The sequence below is a fragment of the Capricornis sumatraensis genome, chromosome 10, assembly GCF_032405125.1.
Source record: "Capricornis sumatraensis isolate serow.1 chromosome 10, serow.2, whole genome shotgun sequence".
Classification (NCBI taxonomy): domain Eukaryota; kingdom Metazoa; phylum Chordata; class Mammalia; order Artiodactyla; family Bovidae; genus Capricornis; species Capricornis sumatraensis.
The window spans coordinates 38988877-39008912 of record NC_091078.1 but is presented as its reverse complement, the minus strand read 5'-3'; the positions used below and the strand labels follow the sequence as shown (position 1 = coordinate 39008912).

The following is a 20036-nucleotide window of genomic DNA, read 5'->3' as shown; positions in this document are numbered from 1 at the left end:
ACGGACTTTGGAGTCAGCCACAACTAGGCATTTATCCCTCCTCCACCACTGACTCTGAAGCCTTGGGCTTCCTCCCTGGGAGGAAATTCTATCAAACTCCCGGAGGGAGTTCAACTTTCTCCCCATGAAATGGTGGAAGGACATATAGCTCCCAGACTGATGAGCCATCAGAGCTGGAAAGAACTTTTTGTTGTTGTTTCTTTCTTTTTTTTTTTTTTAAAAAAAATCAATTTATTTATCATAATTGGAGGCTAATTGCTTTACAATATTGTGGTGGTATTTGCCATACACTGACATGAATCAGCCACGGGTGTACATGTGTTCCCCATCCTGAACCCCCCTCCCACCTCCTTCCCCATCCCATCCCTCTAGACTGTCCCAGGGCACCAGCTTTGAGTGCTCTATTTGGGCACCATCAAACCTGGACTGGTCATCTGTTTCACATATGGTAATATACGTGTTTCAATGCTATTCTCTCAAAGCATCCCACCCTTGCCTTCTCCCACAGAGTCCAAAAGTCTGCTCTTTATATCTGTGTCTCTTTTGCTATCTCGCCTATAGGGTTGTCATTGCCAACTTTCTAAATTCCATATATATGCGTTAGTATACTGTATTGGTGTTTTTCTTTCTGACTTACTTTGCTCTGTATAATAGGCTCCAGTTTCATCCACCTCATTAGAACTGATTCAAATGTATTCTTTTTAATGGCTGAGTTGTATTTCATTGTATATCTGTAACACAGCTTTCTTATCCATTCGTCTGCTGATGGATATCTAGGTTGCTTCCATGTCCTGGCTATTATAAACAGTGCTGCGATGAACACTGGGATACATGTGTCTCTTTCAGTTCTGGTTTCCTCAGTGTGTATGCCCAGCAGTGGGATTGCTGGGTCACATGGCAGTTCTATTTCCAGTTTCTTAAGGAATCTGCACGCTGTTCTCCATAGTGGCTGTACTAGTTTGCATTCCCACCAACAGTGTAAGAGGGTTCCCTTTTCTCCACAACCTTTCCAACAATTATTGTTTGTAGACTTGGATAGCAGCCATTCTGACTGGCGTGAAATGGTACCTCATTGTGGTTTCGATTTGCATTTCTCTGATAATGAGTGATGTTGAGCATCTTTTCATGTGTTTGTTAGCCATCTGCATGTCTTCTTTGGAGATATGTCTGTTTAGTTTTTTGAACTGTTTTTTGATTGGGTCATTTATTTTTCTGGTATTGACCTGCATGAGCCTCTTGTATGTTTTTGAGATTGATTCTTTTGTCATTTGCTTCATTTACCATTATTTTCTGAAGACTGTCTTTTCAGCTTGCTTATAGTTTCCTTTGTTGTACAAAAGTTTTTAAGTTTAATTAGGTCCCATTTGTTTATTTTTGCTTTTATTTCCATCACTCTGGGAGGTGGGTCATAGAGGATCTTGCTGTGATTTATGTTGGAGTGTTCTGCCTATGTTTCAGAGCTGGAAAGAACTTATAATCACACCAAGGTTTTGATGAAGAAATTGAGACTCTGAGAAGTCAAGTCACGTGTGTGCCCCTATTGAACATCCTGACCTAAAGTGGAGTTTTTTGTGCAACTTGGAAAATGACATGGAGCTATACAAGTGATTGAGGACATTATATCCCAGTTATTCAGTGTTTAATAAACCAAATGAACACTATGGTACAAATTTCCAACCAAAAAGAGAAATGAAAAGAGGAAATGAAATGGTCAGGTAGAATGAGAAGCTCTTGTTAAGAGCTCTGTGGGTTTGCCCAGCTCTAAGCTGGAATCAAGATTGCCAGGAGAAATATCCACAACCTCAGATATGCAGATAATACCACTTTAATGGCAGAAAGCAAAGAGGAACTAAAGAGTCTCTTGATGAAGGTGAAAGAGAAGAGGGAAAAACCTGGCTTAAAACTCAACATTCAAAAAACTAAGAGCAAGGTATAAAGTCCCAACACTTCATGGCAAATAGATGGCAAAAAAGAGGAAACAGTGACAGACTTTATTTTCTTGTGCTCCAAAATCATTGCAGACAGTGACTGCAGGCACAAAATCAAAAGACACTTGCTCCTTAGAAGAAAGGTTATGACAAACCTAGACAGCATATTAAAAAGCAAATACCTCACTTTGCTGACAAAGGTCTGAGTAGTCAAAGCTATGGTTTTTCCAGTAGTCATGTATAGATATGAGAGATGGACCGTAAAGAAGGCTGTGCACCGAAGAATTGATGCTTTCAAACTGTGGTGTTGGAGAAGACTCTTGGGAGTCCCTTGGACAGCAAGAAGATTAAACCAGTCAGTCCTAAAGGAAATCAACACTGAATATTCATTGGAAGTCCACTGATGCTGAAGCTGAAGCTTTAATACTTTGGCCACCTGGTGTGAAGAGCCAATTCTTTGGAAAAGACCTTGATGCTAGGAAAGATTGAGGGCAAGAGGAGAAGTGGGCTGCAGAGGATGAGATGGTTGACTGGCATCATTGACTCAATGGACATGAGTTTGAACAAAGTCAGAAAGATAGTGAAGGACAGGGAAGCCTGGTGTGTTGCAGTCCATGGGGTCACAAAGAGTCAGACACAACTGAGCGACTGAACAAACAACCCCTAAGTAGCTGTGAGTCTTGGGAAATAATTCATCTTGAGGGCCTGGATTCCCCATCAGTTAGATGGGAGGAAGTATTGGGATTAAAACCAATCGGGGGTAGCTGTCACCTTCACAGGCAAGCGAGTGCTTTGTATCTTATAAAAGTCTCTCTCCAATGCCTTTTTTTTCCCCTCCTATTCTTGGTTCCTCTTCATTTATAATAACAGGATTTTCAAGTTGTCTGACTCCTTTTGTTGGCAACTCTGTTCTCCTCATTCATGTTTCTCCTCTTTTATAGAAATAAGCCAAACCATCAAGCTAGGTCACTTGGATGACTAACAGAGAACGGAAATGGATTGAACAGATAATCAGCTCTCACTTTCCCATTTCTCTGTGTCCGCCTACTCGGATTATGGTTAAATACAACAGGTTCCATTTCTTTTGAAAAGCCTTGAATTTGGTGCTCCTCACACTGAGGACCTTCCAAAGTTCCTTGTCTGTTTCCTTGACCTTAGACTTAAAGCTGACTAATCCACCAATTCTTGAACGGTTTCCTTAAAAGCTCTCTGGCTGGGTAGATGCAAGAGATACTCATAAACCAAGAACAGCAGTACAATCATGTTTCCTTACATGAACAACAAAAACAACAAAAAAATGTATTTCTATTCTGGGATGCATGGGCCAAAGGAGTAGAACAGAAAAACGTGGCTTCTTTATTTGTATTCTTAATTCGAATTTACTCCACTATAGTACTATCCAATGGAAACAGCATGGGCCATGAGCCTTTATCAATCATTTGGGCTACCCAGGTTCTAAACTCTTATTCTAATGTTGGGAAAATTACCCGCTGTGCCAGAGGCTGGCTAACTGTTCACCAAACTTTTTACTTTTTCTCCTGGGTACTCAGCTATACAACATTTCTCTTATGCATGTTTGAAACATGTGCTCAATGCCTTCAGTCTTGTATGACTCCTTGAGATCCCATGGACTGTAGCCCTCCAGGCTCCTCTGTCTATGGGATTCTCCATGCAAGAATACTGGAGTGGGTTGCCATTTCCAACTCCAGGGAACCTTCCCAACCCAGGAATCAAACCCGCGTCTCCTGTGTTGGCAGGAGGAGTCTTTACCACTGCGCTACTTGGGAAGCCTCCTAACTAACCCTTCAATTCAAACATCGGTTAAGTTTGCTGAAGATGCTATAAGCCACATAAAACTTGTGCTATAACTATAATTCAGATTCAACTCAGCGAACCTTAAAAGTTCTTCCCTTGAGTTCCAGGAAAAAATGGAAAGCTCTCAAAAATAGGCAGTTCTGTTGCATTATTGTACCCAGACACTTAATTTCTACCACCTACTGTGGCATTTTCTGGCATTTGTGGAAAGTATCAGGGAAATGTTGCTTCTCTGTTCTTTAGAGTCTGATCATCACTCTCTTGGCCCAATAACAACCTTTTCCCAAATAAGCTCCCTAAATTAGATTCCTAGAATTTGTACGGATGTACAAGAGTTCTCTTTGGGTTATAGTTTTTAAAATATGAAGTGACGGCAATTTGTTCTTGGTGGAAACATGTCCTTTGGTCACTGTGAGGTTCAAGAAGGCATGACCTGGGTGTTGTTTACCTTTCTAGCATTGTCGGTGACCCCTTCCTCCCAAAGCACCTGGAAACCACACCTGGCTACTTGGTGCCTCCTGGTAATCACACCAGTTGTTCCCTCCTCTCCGTTCTAACTGCAGCCCCTCCTCTGCTGAGCTGACAGACCCCAGCGCCCTTTCTGATTTCAGTGCCCTTCCTCTGGTCCCCAGGCACCCCACGCGCTGTGCTGCTATAACAGCCACGTCTCTGGGCAGTAAGTACTTATCATGTGCCTGTCTTCTAAGGGAGGCTTCAAGCTCCACAAGGCAGGGCCTTTACTTCTCTACTCAGAGCACCTAACTTAGTGCTTGACATATAATCAGTGCTGAATAAATATCTCCCCAATGAGCATTAAGTGCTTCCCAGGTGGCTCAGCAGTAAAGAGTCTGCCTGCAATGCAGGAGAACTGGGTTCCGTCTCTGGGTTGGGAAGATCCCCTGGAGAAGGAAATGGCAACTGACTCCAGTACTGTTTCCTGGAAAATTCCATGGACGGAGGAGGCTGGCAAGCTACAGTCCATTGGGTCACAAAAGAGTCAGACACAACTTAGGGCCTAAACAACAAAAATGAATATTAGACACATATGTCCAACTAGCTATGTGATACATTTACTTGGATGAATCCAGGGCATTTTAAAAAGAAAATATTTAAAATGGAGCTCTTGATTGCATCCTCAAACCCAATGTGCCACTCCTTATCCAGGTTTCTCAGTTTCAGTAAATGCACCAATGTCCATTGGGCTCTCAACCTAGAAAGCAGGGAGCATACTGAGCACCCCACCTTCCCTCACCCCAACATGCAGGCCTGCCCACCACTTCTGAGCCTCCCAGCACATCTCTGCCTCTGCTCTCTTCTCTTGCTGGGGTGACTACAGGACACTTCTAGGTGGTCCCCCTTTTTCTCCTTTCATCCCCTCCAGTATATCTTCCACACAGCAACCAGAACAAGCTCTAGGTCAGTCATTCCCATTTCCAGAACGTTTCATGGCTCCTCACAGTGCACAGAATAAAATGCAGCACCTCGCCCTGGCTGGGAGAAACCCCATGACCTCCCCAACCCCGCCTCTCTGGTCATGGCATTCCTCTCAGGTTGCTCTGGACTCAGACATTCAGCACTTCCCAATTCCTGGCCTGGAACATTCTTCTCCCTGTTCTCCTCCTCAGGGCCCTTCCCCGACGAGCTTCCGCACCTTCTGCACTGATTCTGGTCATAGAACCTTATTTACCTCCTCTGTGCCATTCCTCAAGCTGTGATTGGCTTGCTCTTTTGTTTACTTGTTTATTTGCCACGTCATGAAAGAGATGGGAATACCAGACCACCTGACCTGCCCCTTGAGAAATCTGTATGCAGGTCAGGAAGCAACAGTTAGAACTGGACATGGAACAACAGACTGGTTCCAAACAGCAAAAGGAGTGCGTCAAGGCTGTATATTGTCACCCTGCTTATTTAACTTATATGCAGAGTACATCATGAGAGACGCTGGACTGGAAGAAACACAAGCTGGAATCAAGATTGCCGGGAGAAATATCAATGACCTCAGATATGCAGATGACACCACCCTTATGGCAGAAAGTGAAGAGGAACTAAAAAGCCTCTTGATGAAAGTGAAAGAGGAGAGCAAAAAAGTTGGCCTAAAGCTCAACATTCAGAAAATGAAGATCATGGCATCTGGTCCCATCACTTCATGGGAAACAGATGGGGAAACAGTGGAAACGGTGTTACTTTATTTTTTGGGGGGCTCCAGAATCACTGCAGATGGTGACTGCAGCCATGAAATTAAAGGACGCTTACTCATTGGAAGAAAAGTTATGACCAACCTAGATAGCATGTTCAAAAGCAGAGACATTGCTTTGCCGACTAAGGTCCGTCTAGTCAAGGCTATGGTTTTTCCAGTGGTCATGTATGGATGTGAGAGTTGGACTGTGAAGAAGGCTGAGCGCCGAAGAATTGATGCTTTTGAACTGTGGAGTTGGAGAAGACTCTTGAGAGTCCCTTGGACTGCAAGGAGATCCAACCAGTCCATTCTGAAGGAGATCAACCCTGGGATTCCTTTGGAAGGAATGATGCTAAAGCTGAAACTCCAGTACTTTGGCCACCTCATGCAAAGAGTTGACTCATTAGAAAAGACTCTGATGCTGGGAGGGATTAGGGGCAGAAGGAGAAGGGGACGACAGAGGATGAGATGGCTGGATGGCATCACTGACTCTATGGACATGAGTCTGAGTGAACTCCGGGAGATGGTGATGGACAGGGAGGCCTGGCGTGCTGCGATTCATGGGGTAGCAAAGAGTCGGACACGACTGAGTGACTGAACTGAACTGAGGGTGAGACTCAAGGTCACACGCCAGTGCATCCTCAGCATCAGAACATGGCCTGACACAGAGGGGGTGCTGTGGTAGAGAAAAGCACGTGTGAGTGAAAGACTACACAAAGAACCCAGGAGACGGGGCCACAGAAATATCCAGGACGCTGATCCCTGAGTGATCACAACACAACTGCAGCGTCTGATTCATGGAAAAATCAGAATCACTCTTCAAAGATACAGGCGGACTCAGTAACCACAGAGCAGTAAGCATTTATCTAGTGACTACAAGTGGGCTTCCCAGGTGGCTCTCTAGTAAAGAATCCACCTGCCAACGAAGGAGACATGGGTTTGGTCCCTGGATCGGGAAGATCCCCTGGAGAATGAAATGTCAACCCACTCCAGTATTCTTGCCTGGGTTATTCCATGGACAGAAAAGCCTGGTGGGCTACAGTCCATAGGGTTGCATGGGAGTCAGACACAACTTAGCAACTAAACAACAACAACAGTGCCTGCATATACATGATCTCAGTTAAATCACACAAGAACTGTATGAGGCAGTCATTCTTCTTCTTATCATTTTACAGACAATTTTTAACAAAACTCAGAGATACTAAATGACTCACCCACAACAGACAGTGGCATTTGTAACCCAAGGAAGCAGGTTCCATTTTAGGTCTAGCTGACTCCACACGGAGCCCCCACGCATGGTCCACACTCATTTAATGCTTCTGAGTTTTTCCCCAAATAAAACCAAAGTTCTGACTTGCTACTCCTAAGGTTTACACCAGACTGTACATTTAACCTGATTACTAATTCAGATGACTGGACTTTCTTTATATCCAAATACGTGATGAGATGTCGTTGCAGCAAGCTCCCTAACTCATTCTCTAGGACAGGCATCCCACTCTTCCTTTTTAAGGATGACTTCTTATGAAAGCTCTGCATGATAGTTCACTCAAATGACCAACTTCCAACAACTTCCACAGTAAAGAGACTCTTACCTCGGAATTCCAGTCCTCTAAGTTGAAAGGTGACAAGGCCATTGCCGATTTCAATCAGGTGAACGAAAGCATTGAGGTAATCCGAAGCCAAAATAAAGCAATCGCCAGAGCTGTAGTTGCCCCACCGGCCGAGGATGAGGTCTCCACAGAGAGACTCCTGGAGCGCCCTTGTCAAGTGCTCATAAAAGATGGAATTGAGGTTGTTGCCATCGCTCCCTGAAGATACAACAAGAAGCAATACGCCCAGTGAGTCCTGCTCCAACGCGCTCTGCCTGGGAGACGGGCAGCTGTCACCCAATTAGGGGAGAATCGGACTCCTCAGACCTTGCGCCCATTGTGCTGGGGTTTGTGAGACCCTCCTATTTCTTCCCTCTGTGCTCTTCCTGGTCAATGTCATCTACATAAATAGACTGAATTCCTGTCTAGATGAGACAGCTGACAAATTCCTATCTCCAGCAGAGATCTCTCGCCTGGACTCTAGACCTGTCTGCTTAACATTTCTTGTATGTTTCCAATGTTTCTCCTCCACCCAATGTGTTCAAGTCAGGCCCTGCCCCCCCAGTCCTGCCCCCCAACCTGCTCTCAGCTGTCCAGTTGGCCACAACCTAGGCATCTTTCTTCCCACTCCTTCCCACCTAAGGCTCTCAATTTCACATTCTTCAAGTATTTTTTGCATCTCCCTACTTTTTTCCATTCCCATTACCCTTGCTTTATCCCAAGTTACACGGTCTCTCAGGTGGAGGACCACAAGGGTCATGTAACTCACCTATGGGTCTTCACTAGGACATGCTTGCTCATCGATTCTCTACCCCCCAGCCAGAATGACCTTTCAGACGAAAGGGGAACGTGTCACCCAGGACCCTCCAGCCCATTTCCTAAAGTGATTTGTTAGGGCTCTTAAGACAGAGACAAGACTTCAACACATCACCTATAATAGGGTCCCATAAGTCATCCTCCACAGGAATAAGCTAGGACACCAGCCTGATCAAACCCAGGGTGTATGGTCACACCAGGGGTGCTGTGTGCTCTGCTCCCCACTTCAGCCTCCATCCTCACCTCTCACTCATCTCTTCCTCGAGCTCCACACTTAGCAACACAGAACTTCTCCCAGCTGAGTGACTCACTTGCCCCTTTCCACCTCGGGCCTTTGCAGAGAATAATCTTTCTGCCTGGTTTCCCTTCATTCTTCTCTGTCTTATTACCTCTACTAATCTTTAGGCCACTGTTCTACGGCCACTTCAGGGAAGCCTTCCTTGACCCCTTTGCCATGCCATGTTATAGGGCATCAGGACTATGACCCTCTGCTTGAAAGCACTTGAAACAGTTGGAATTTGACTTTTGGTTTTTCGTGTGTATATGTGTATATATGGTTATTTGATTAACATCTGATTTCTCCAATGCAACCTACGGTGGTGAAGGAAGACTGAATTTGTTTATTTTTGTATCTCAGTACTGGCAGATTCTTAATATGCAGTAATGACTGACTAAATATCTGTTGAATAATAGATGACACCATGATGATACAGCTTTGTTAAGAGAAATTTTGCTTTTGAGAACATAATCCATTAAGTAACTCCAGGGTTTCACTGAGAAATAATTTACAGACAATAAATTGTGTGTGTATATATGTGTGTGTGTGTATATATATATATATATAGTGTGTGTGTATGTGTGTGTGTGTGTGTGTGTGTGTATGTGTGTTAAGTCACTTAGTCATGTCCAACTCTTTGTGATCCCATGGACTGTAGCCCACCAGGCTCCTCTGCCCATGGAATTCTCCAGGCAAGAACACTGGAGTGGGTTTTCATCTCCTTCTTTAGGGGCTCTTCCTGACTCAGGGACTGAACCCATGTCTTCTGAATTGCAGGCAGATTCTTTACCATCTGAACTATAGGGAAGTTTTTTATGTATGTATATACATATTCTATAATATAAATAATTATTGATAGTATGTATTGTGTGAACAGTATACATATATATGCATATATACATATATAACTGTAGTCTACAATATAAATAATTATTGCTAGTATACATTTTTATATATTATATACAAGTATATATATTATATATCAATGCCACTTACTCATTTTAAGTTATATATGTATACAAAACTCAGATTTATTGAGCCATAATTTACAGAGAGCAAAATTTGCCCTTTTTAGTGTCCGGTTCTATGAATCTTAAGAAAATGCTCATAGTCACATCACCACCTCTTCGCATGATGCATTTGTGTTTCATCCATTCCGAGGTATACAGCAGTAGTTTGTTCTGTTTCATTTGTATGTAGTCACTACAGTTTGCTTAACCATTCAATAGCTGAAGGACCTTTGGGTTGTTTTCAGTACTGGTGAATATGAGTAAATCCACTCACGATATTGATGAACTGAAGTTTATAAGAACATGTTTTCATTTCTCTTGAGTCAGACCCTAAGAGCGGCACTACCATTCTCCAGAATGGCTGAAACATTCTGCGCCCCAGTCGCAGGGACTGAGAATTCTAGCTGCTCTGCACGCTTGCCAGGACTGTGGCTTGTTTGTTCGGACTTAGCCGTTCAGATCGAGTGGATGAGTACATCAAGGGAAGGAGAAAGGAAGGACGCAGCAAAGGAGATGCAGTGAGGGAATAAAGGGCTTCCCGGTAAAGGGCCAGTGCGTCTCAGGGGCATGGAACTGGGGGTTCATGACGCATTTCGCATCCCGGCTGGGCCGACTCCTCTTACTCCCTCCGTCAGATCTCTCATGATGAAGACAGAATCTTTTCTGAGAAGGCTGGGTAAAGTGGGAAGTCCTGGTCTGTGGCCCTGGGAGTGGAAGAAGCACTGGGAGGGGCTGGAAGGAAAGTGTGTCAGCAGTGCTTTCACTTTAGGAGTATCTTTTCTCTGGGGAGTAAACTCTGCCTCCAGAAAGTCAGAGAAGCACAAAGTTGCCCCAAAGAGAAGAGGCCTGAAGCAAAGCTCAGGACCCCTTCTAGGCCAGCTTCTGGAGTGGAGACAGAGACTCAGGAAGGTTGCAGATAAAGATCCGTGAAGATCTGAATGGAGCTTTCCTGCTCTGTATCCTCAGGAACTGGAGCATCACTGAGGGTGGAGGAAGGTACAGACTGGCCCCGAGCGCACCCACGTAAGAAAGAGCACTGATCCACGGCTAAGAAATCTACAAGATAACACTATCAAACTGTGGATATCAGGGCTAGGCATTCACGACAGTTAAAAGCCAAACTGAAATAGGTGCATTTATAACCTATTTATGATTAATGGAAAGAAACAAACTGTTCTATGGACTGAGTCATGTCATGACCTCTAATAAGGTACCAGTATGCTTAATTTTCTATGCAGATTAAGCCTGCCTGACCTGCAGTGATATTCATTTTCTCTGATGAAGCAGCATGCATCCAAAGACACTAATTGGAGATTACTCCGAGTCTCTGGTACTTTTAAAGAAAAAGCCTTAACGAGAGAATTAACTTTTGCTTAACTGTTCAAACTGTTTGATGTACAAATAAAACAATTTAAACCATGAAAAGCTGAGATCTTAGAACACACTGACCACATATCTGCATAATTAGATTAAAATGAGATGAAGTTATGAACAACTAAAATCACAATGTACTTATGAAACTATCTATATGCCTAATGTCAATGGCCCAGCAAAATCAGAACCCCATGGCTCCACATTAGAGATATTTATACTCCAACCACACCCCCTTCAAACTGGGCTGATACAAAGTTTAACAAAAAATAAACCTGCCTCTCCAGATATTTTCAAGTTTCAAATTATGATTTCAAATTAATCATGTATATGCAATTTAAATATAGCTAATAAGCAGGATACAATTCTTCCTAGACAATATTTTTGGCACAGAGGAGAGAGTGAGGTGGATTAAAAATAGAGAGTGGTTTAAATTTGCATACTGATATGAGGAGAAAAAAAGGTCGAATGCTTCAAAATGAAATAGATTACAGAAAGAAAAAAGTAACTTCCTGTTACTATGGCAGATAAATCTTTCCATAGATTAATGTTGTACAAAGACTCTGAAGATATCCAGACCCTGGATCCTGGAATGGCTCACCTTTAAGGACATCATAATGCTGATTTTTTTTGTGTGTGTGCCAGAATACGAATACCAAGGTTTACTGTCTGTATTTGATGTTTAGCATATACAAACTAAAATGTTGTAATCAACAGTCATTCAATATTGAAAAGGGATCTACACAGTGCTAAATCATGGAGGAATCCATCTCTAAACCAAATCAGGATATTTGATCAGTTCTATTTGCACAGTTTTATTTTTACCATCAGCATATTTACCAAGACATGCACTGTCTCCAAAGTGATTAAAAAAAGTGAGTACTTAATTCCTCTTTTTTGGATTGAAGGAATCCATCTACATAACAAAATAAATAGCTTAAAAGAGAGACAGGGGACTTTCCTGGGCAGGGGAGCTCCAGTGGTTAAGACTGCATGCTTCCAACACAGGGGGCATGGTTCAATCCTTGCTTGGGGAACTAAGATCCCACATGCTGCATGGCCAAAAATAAATAAAATAAAATATTAAAAAAAGAAAGAAAGAGAAGGAAGACATCCTCTTACCTGGATCCTTTTCAATTTGGACCACCAGTCTTGTGTTGGAATTATCCACACGCCTTGTACTAGAAAGAGCCACAAGAGTAAGAGGCTGTGATTAGATCCCTGCAAAGGAGAGCGGGCTCACAGGATCAGCTGTGTGAGTGGGAATCCAGGGGAGATGGAGCTCACGTATTAGAGTTATTGTTCTACACTGACAAGGCTGAAGGAAGAGAGGGGTCAGAAGGGTGGGAAAAGTACAGAAAACGCAGAGAGGGAAGAGATGTTTAGTGCTTAGGCACAGAAGACAGACCTTCATCTTTATCAATTCTGAGCATCCAGTCCACAAAATAACAGCAAGCATTGAAATTGTCAATGGACTACCACTCACTGACAGTACTTGAGAGCAGTGCATACATAGCTATCTTGCTTTTCAAACTGATTCCAGAACATTCTTGATAAGCAGTCCAGGTCTCCACCACTTGCTTTCAAGAGTTGGGTGCATTCTTACAGACTTGTCTTAGGTTGAACCATAAGAATGAAAAGCAGCTCTTTGCAGCTTAGGAAAAGGTGGATTGTCTGTAGCCACGGTAACCAGTTGCCACCAGAACCAGTTTTAAACCTTTTCAGTTATGACAACTCACCTCAACTTACAGCTTTGGTAAGGCAGCCAGTTCACAGTGGCGGCTTGCTTCTGCAAGTCAGCCAGCAAGGGACAGGCTCAGTGCAGGATTCTGAGGGTGACCAATCAATAACAGGTTCCCCAGGTGACTGCCCTGCAGATGGCATCACCCCATTTCTGAACCTGAAACTCATCTGCCCTTGAACTTCAGATGTCCCCCAAACCCTTTAAAAGTGCCACAGTCTGCTCTGCTTGGAGAGACGATGTTGGGCCAGCCTTGACTTATTTCAGACATTGAGTGGGGGTCTTGTCATTCTTTGATGGATGAAATATGATACTGACACCAACCACAAGAAGCTGATGATATTCAACAGTTTATGGTCTACAAAAATGGCAATTTTGTGAGGGGAACCACTGACTGAAACTGCCCCATCCTGGCCAAACACAATACTATTTGCATGAGGTATCTTACAAGAGGAGATCCTAGTAAGGAAGGCGTAACTAACAAGACATCACCAATCAGAAGAATTCAGAAAAGGTCAAAATGTCTTATCAACCTCCCAGCATCCTCCTTGCTAACATCTATCTTGGCTGAGTGATGTGCACACTGCCAGGAAGGACCCTGAGTCAGAATGACTAGCCAGAGAAAATCTGGAAACTAACCCCATCACCATAAAACCTGAGGCTGTGAGCCACTTGGCAGAGCAGTCCTCCTCGGTTCCCACCCGGCGCCCCCCTTCCCATTGAAGTCTCTTGCTTTGTCAGCACATGTGTCTCCTTAGACAATTCATTTCTGAGTGTTAGACAAGAGCCCACTCTCGGGCCCTGGAAAGCATCCCTCTTCCTACAAAAATTTCATAAGCCTAAACCTATGCCATAAAGAAAGGGCTTTCACTAGAAACAGACCACTGAATGGAGGGTTCCATACAAGTTTGAACATAATGAGCATCTCATCTTTACCATACCTAGATATACCATGTTTCAGATATATGAGAACTATCTAGGCAGGATCCTGTTGGAGTTTTGTAGACTAGATGCTCCAGATGGGTTGTACAGAAGGGATATTCTGTTACAGCTTGAAAAGGTCACGTTGTTCTATTACTGCTTCCTTTTCCTTGCAAATACCCTCAGATCAGCTTTGAAAATAAAAGAGCCCGGGTGGCAGAAAATAAAGCGAACAACAAAATTCTTTCTAATGAAGGCCGTAATCCCATGTCGGCATAGCGAGTCCCTGAATGGAATTTTAATTTCACCTTAAGACCTAGGACAAATGGAATTTTCAGCAGCAGAATAAACAATTTTTAAAGTGAGACTGAGCCAAAAGAAAGTCATTTACCAAACTCCTTAGGGAATTAAAACACCTTCTAAAACTATGTTAAATGAAAAGCTATCTGCAAAAGGCTTTGGATGCAGAGGGCTCAATTCTGATCAGCAGTAACTAAGCCATGCTGCCGGTGTGCCCCGAGGGCCTCTGGCTCGCCACCAGACTCTCTAAGGGCAAGTGTCACACTTACTGGGTATTCAAGGATTTCTCCAGTGCTTTCCTCCTGTAAATTCGGTGCTTACCACTCAAAGGTGCTAATTAGTTCAGTAATTGGATTTCTGTCTTCACTGTCTTATTGCAGGAACATTCTGTTCTGTCGCTCAGTGTGTGGTATGGTCAGTTGCTCAGTCATGTCCGACTCTCTGCGGCCCCATGGACTGTAGCCTGCTAGACTCCTCAGTCCATGAGATTTTCGAGGCAAGAATACTGGAATGGGTTGCCATTTCCTACTCCACGGGGTCTTCCCAACCCAGGGATCAAAGCCACATCTCTTGTGTCTCCTGCACTAGCCAGCAGATTCTTTACCACTAGCGCCACCTGGTGGGGCCTTCCAACTCACTCCCCAATCTCAGAGGCATTCAAAATGCCGGCGTGGTTAGGTGTGTATGCTCTTAGCATCTGCCGGGCAAAGTTAAGGCTCACTGCTTGTCACAGTGTCCCAAGTGCCACAAGCCAAGAGTCCAGCAATATGATAGGTCTTCCCAGGGAAGGTTACTCACTCTGAAGCATCTCTCCCTTATGTTAATATGGAATGCCAACTGCAAAGCTCATTTTCTCCCTTCAAGCTTTGCCTTTCTACCTCCTCATCTAAATCCAGCACCTTGTTGCTTATGTGGCTTCACCTGAGGAGCTTAAGTAATTTAATAGTAACTTGATTATACTGTTTCAAGTTCTGGTTTGACAGCTCACATAGACTATTTATGGGAGAAGTAGTCCCCATTTTTGATGAGGAAGTGTGACTGGCTGGAGTAAGAACTTTGATGGGCATCTGCTCATATGGAGAAACCAGGATGGATGGACTGTAGTTCTCTTCATGGGGCAGGACAGCATTAGAGAAATCTGGAAAATGAGAAGGCAGTCAGACACTAAACAGAAGGACCTGTCCCATTTTAAGTTGAATATATGCACAAGTTTCATTTGGGTTAGTATTTTTTAATGATTTTTGTGTTTATACTCATACGGGATATCGGTCTAAGGTTGTTTTTTTTTGCGATGACTTTGTCTGGCTTTGGTATCAGGGTAATACTGGCCCCACAGAATGATTTAAGAACTATTCCTTCCTTCACTCTTTTTTGGGGAGATTTGAGAAGAACTGATGGTAATTCTTCTTTAATCATTTTAGAGAATTTGAGAGTCAAGCTAACCGATTCTGGGCTTTTCTTTGTTGCGAGTTTTTGATTACCCATTAATTCCCTTTAACTGTTATAGGTTTACTCAGATTATCTATTTCTTTTCCGGTCAATCTTGGTAGTGTGTGTATTTCTATGAATTCTCCTGGTTTGGTTAGGTTATCTCATGTGTCGATACACAGTAGTTTATAGAATTCTCTTTCAATTAGGTAATGTTGGTAGAAATGTTCTCAACTTTTAACTGTGATTTTAGTAATTTGAGTCTCTTTTTTCTTGGTCATTCTTGGTAAAGGTTTGTCACTTTTGTCAATCTTTTCAAAGAATCAAATTTTGGTTTAATTTATTCTTTCTATTGCTTTCCTATCCTCTATTTCATTTCTCATCATTTTAATTTTTATTATTTTGTTCTGTCTGCTTACTTTGGTTTAATTGGTTCCTTTTTCTCTAGTTTCTTAACATGGAAGACTAGCTTATTGATTTGAGATTTTTCTTATTTTTTTAAATTTAGGCATTGACAGCTATGGATTTCTCTCTGAGCACTGCTTTTGCTACATACTGTCAACTACAAATTGGCACTTACCGTGGGCACTTGCCTGGCGGGCTACAGTCCATGGGATCGCAAAGAGTCGAACACGACAGAGCCACTAACCACAGCTCGCCCTACTAGGATTACCTTGTGTGCTGCTGCAGCTGCTGACCTTCAACACCCCCGAGAGGCCTTCCAGGTGGAGGGCAGAGGCGAGGCACTCTGATCTGGGGAATAAAACTGGCAGGGCAGGTCTTCAGATAGTTAGATGTTTTTAGGAGCTGATTTTATGAGCCCAATTCTTGGTCTCCTCATATCTAGAAAAGCACTGCAATCCTTCATGGGATGACTGTTTCTCATGGTTAGAAGAACCTTCTGAAGAAACATGTGCTTGATTGTATGTACACTTCCTTCACCAAAATCACACATATACTGTCCTTCTCCACTACATTCAAAAAAAATATTTATTTTAATTGGAGGATAACTGCTTTACAAGATTGCATTGGTCTCTGCCACACAGCACCATGGACCAGCCATAGGTATACATATGTCCCTCCCCCTTGAACTTCCTTCTCCCCCCGCCACACCCCTCTAGGTTGTCACAGAGCACTGGTTTGAGCTCCCGGTGTCAGACAGCAAATTCCCACTATCTATGTTACATATGGTAATGTATATGTTTCAGCGTTACTCTCTGAATTCATCCCACCCTCTCCTTCTCCCACCGTGTCCTGAAGTCTGTTCTCTATACCTGCATCTTCATTGCTGTCCCACAAACAGGTTCATCAGTACCATCTTTCTAGATTTCATATATATGTGTTAATATATGATATTTGGAACAGTTCTCAGAGGTTATTTGAGGTGCTGTCTCCTGGGCTGCAGCCCTCATTATGCCCCAAATACAACTTAACTTGCAACTTTCATGTTGCCCTTTTTTAAAGTTGACAATACCATACATTTTAATATACTGTGCTCTCCTTTTCATTCACCACAAAATATTTTTAAATTTTCTCTTGTAATTTTTTTTGACTTATAGGTTGTTTAAGGTAACTTTGTTTTATACATCTCTGGGAATTTTCTAGATTTCCTCTTGCTGTTAATTTCTAATTTCACTCCATTGTAGCTGGAGAACATATGTTATATAATTTCAATCCTTTTAAATTTACTGAGGTTTGTTTTATGGCCTGACACATGGTCTATTCTGGAGATTTGTTCATGTGCACATGTCAAAAATGTTTTTTGAAAAACTTTGGCTTTGCAAAATACTCTGCCAAAAGGTCAAAAAGACCAGGTACAGACAGTGGCAAAATATCTTCAAACCTCATATCCAACAAAGAACAAGTGTTTAGAATATATAAACAACTCTCAAAACTCAACAGTAAAAAACAAAACAAAGAAACCAAAACAAACAAAACCCCCACAAAGAATGCAAGAGAAAATGAACAAAGACATGAAAAAACATTTCTGCGAAGAGGACATATGGACAACAAATAAACTCAGAAAAAGATGTTCAATATCATAATTCATAAGAGAACCACAGGTTAAAACCACAAGAAGGCATCGCTATATACACCCAGCAGAATGACTAACGTAAGAAATAGTGAAAATATCAACACACTGCCAAGGACGTGCATAAACTAGATCTCTTACACAGTGCTGGTGGGGATGTAAACGGTATCACTTCTCTGAAAAAATGTACAGCAGTTTCTTTTTTAAAAAATTACCATTTTGTTCTGCAGTCACCAAGTCATTTCCAACTGCGACCTTGTGGACTGCAGCATGCCACATTCCTCGGTCCTTCACTATCTCCCAGAGTTTGCTCAAACTCATGCCCAGTAAGTCGGTGATGATATCTAACCATCTCTTCTGCCACCCTCTTGTCCTTTTGCCTTCAGTCTTTCCCAGCATCAGGGCCTTTTCCAATGAGTTGGCTCTTTGCGTCAGGTCAAAGTATTGGAGCTTCAGCTTCAGCATCAGTCCTTGGAATGAAAACTCATGGTTGATTTCCTTTAGGATTGACTGGTTTCATCTCTTTGCAGTCCAAGAGACTCAAGAGTCTTTTCCAGCATCATAATTCAAAAGGATCAATTCTTTGACCCTCAGCCTTCTTTAATTAAGGTCCAACTCTCACATCGGTATATGATTACTGGAAAAACTGGAAATTTGACTTTACAGACTTAGGTTGGCAAAGTGATGTCTCTGCTTTTCAATATACTGTCTAGCAAGCATAGGAACCATATGAGCATAACTACCATATGAGCTAGCAATTATATTCCTGGGCAATTATGCCAGAGAAGTGAAGACTTATGTTCACCCAAAACCCCACAGACAAACGTCCCTAGCAGCTTTATTCATAAAAGCCAAAATCTGGGAGCAACCCAGATGCCCCTCTGCTGTTCAGTCACTAAGTTGTGTCCAACTCTTTGCAGCCCCATGAATTGCAGCAAGCCAGGCTTCCCTGTCCTTCACTATTGCTGCTTGGAAGAAAAGCTATGACAAGCCTAGAAAGGGTATTAAAAAGCAGAGATATCATTTTGCCAACAAAGGTCTGTATAGTCAAACCTGTAGTCACGTACAGTAGTCATGTACAGATGTGAGCTGGACCAAAAGAAGGTGTCCCTTAATGAGCGAGTTGCTAAGCAGACTGTCGTTTCCACACTATGAGATGTGCTGTGCTGTACTTAGTCGCTCAGTCACGTCTGACTCTTTGTGACCCCACGGACTGTAGCCCGCCAGGCTCCTCTGTCCATGGGATTCTCCAGACAATAATACTGGAGAGGGTTGCCACGCTGTCCTCCAGGGGTTCTTCCTAACCCAGGGATCAAACCCAGGTGTCCTGCATTGCAGGCAAATTGTTTACTGTCTGAGCCACCAGGGAAGCCCATACCATGAGATACTGCTTAGCAATTACAGTTACTGACATACCATGATCTGGATGAATCTTCAGTGAACTATGGTTGAGTGAAAACAGCCAATCCCATGAAATTAATTGTAGTAGGATTCCATTCATATAAAATTCTTGAAATAACAAAATTAGAGAACAGATCAATGGTTATAGGAGTTAAGAAGTGGTGAGCTGTAGAACAGAAGAGTGTGTTTTGAATATAAAAGGGCAGCAGCAGAGATCTCTGTGTGGGTGGACATGGTCAATATCTCTACTGGACCAACATCAATATCCCAGTGATAGTGGTGCAAGATGTTAACATGTGTAAATTGAATAAAAGGTATATGGGGAGATCTCTTTTTAATATTTCTTTCAACCCCATGTAAATTTATACTTTAGCTTTGAAAAAAGTTTAATTTAAAAAATCTCCATACACATGTATACGTATAGCTGAGTCCTTTGCTCTTCAACCTGAAACTATCACAACATTGTTAATTGGTTATATTGCAATACAAAATGAAAAACTTTTTTTTGAAAGTGATACTGGATTATGGGAAAAGCAAGAGAGTTCCAGAAAAACATCTATTTCTGCTTTATTGACTATGCCAAAGCCTTTGACTGTGTGGATCACAATAACGGTGGAAAATTCTGAAAGAGATGGTAATACCAGACCACCTGACCTGCCTCTTGAGAAACCTATATGCAGGTCAGGAAGCAACAGTTAGAACTGGACATGGAACAACAGACTGGTTCCAAATAGGAAAAGGAGTACATCAAGGCTGTATATTGTCACTGTGCTTATGTAACTTATATGCAGAGTGCATCATGAGAAACGCTGGGCTGGAGGAAGCACAAGCTGGAAACAAGATTGCCGGGAGAAATATCAATCACCTCAGATATGCAGGTGATACCACCCTTATGACAGAAAGTGAAGAGGAACTAAAAAGCCTCTTGATGAAAGTGAAAGAGGAGAGTGAAAAAGTTGGCTTAAAGCTCAACATTCAGAAAACGAAGATCATGGCATCTGGTCCCATCACTTCATGGCAAATAGATGGGGAAACAATGGAAATAGTGTCAGACTATTTTTTGGGGCTCCAAAATCACTGCAGATGGTGACTGCAGCCGTGAAATTTAAAAAATGCTTACTCCTTGGAAGGAAAGTTTTGACCAACCTAGATAGCATATTCAAAAGCAGAGACATTACTTTGCCAACAAAGGTCCGTCTAGTCAAGGCTATGGTTTTTCCAGTGGTCATGT

At 42.6% G+C, this 20036-nt stretch overlaps 1 protein-coding gene across 1 annotated transcript in view; it reads right to left on the bottom strand.

Annotated features, from left to right (window-relative positions):
• The window catches only part of PCNX2 (pecanex 2), a 306992-nt gene that overhangs the window by 61486 nt on the left and 225470 nt on the right, over positions 1-20036 (bottom strand). The window contains exons 24-25 of the mRNA XM_068982673.1: positions 12105-12163; positions 7512-7727 (exon numbers count right to left, since the gene is read on the bottom strand). Coding sequence (XP_068838774.1) covers positions 7512-7727; positions 12105-12163 — 275 coding nt within the window. The remainder of the gene's footprint in view (positions 1-7511; positions 7728-12104; positions 12164-20036) is intronic.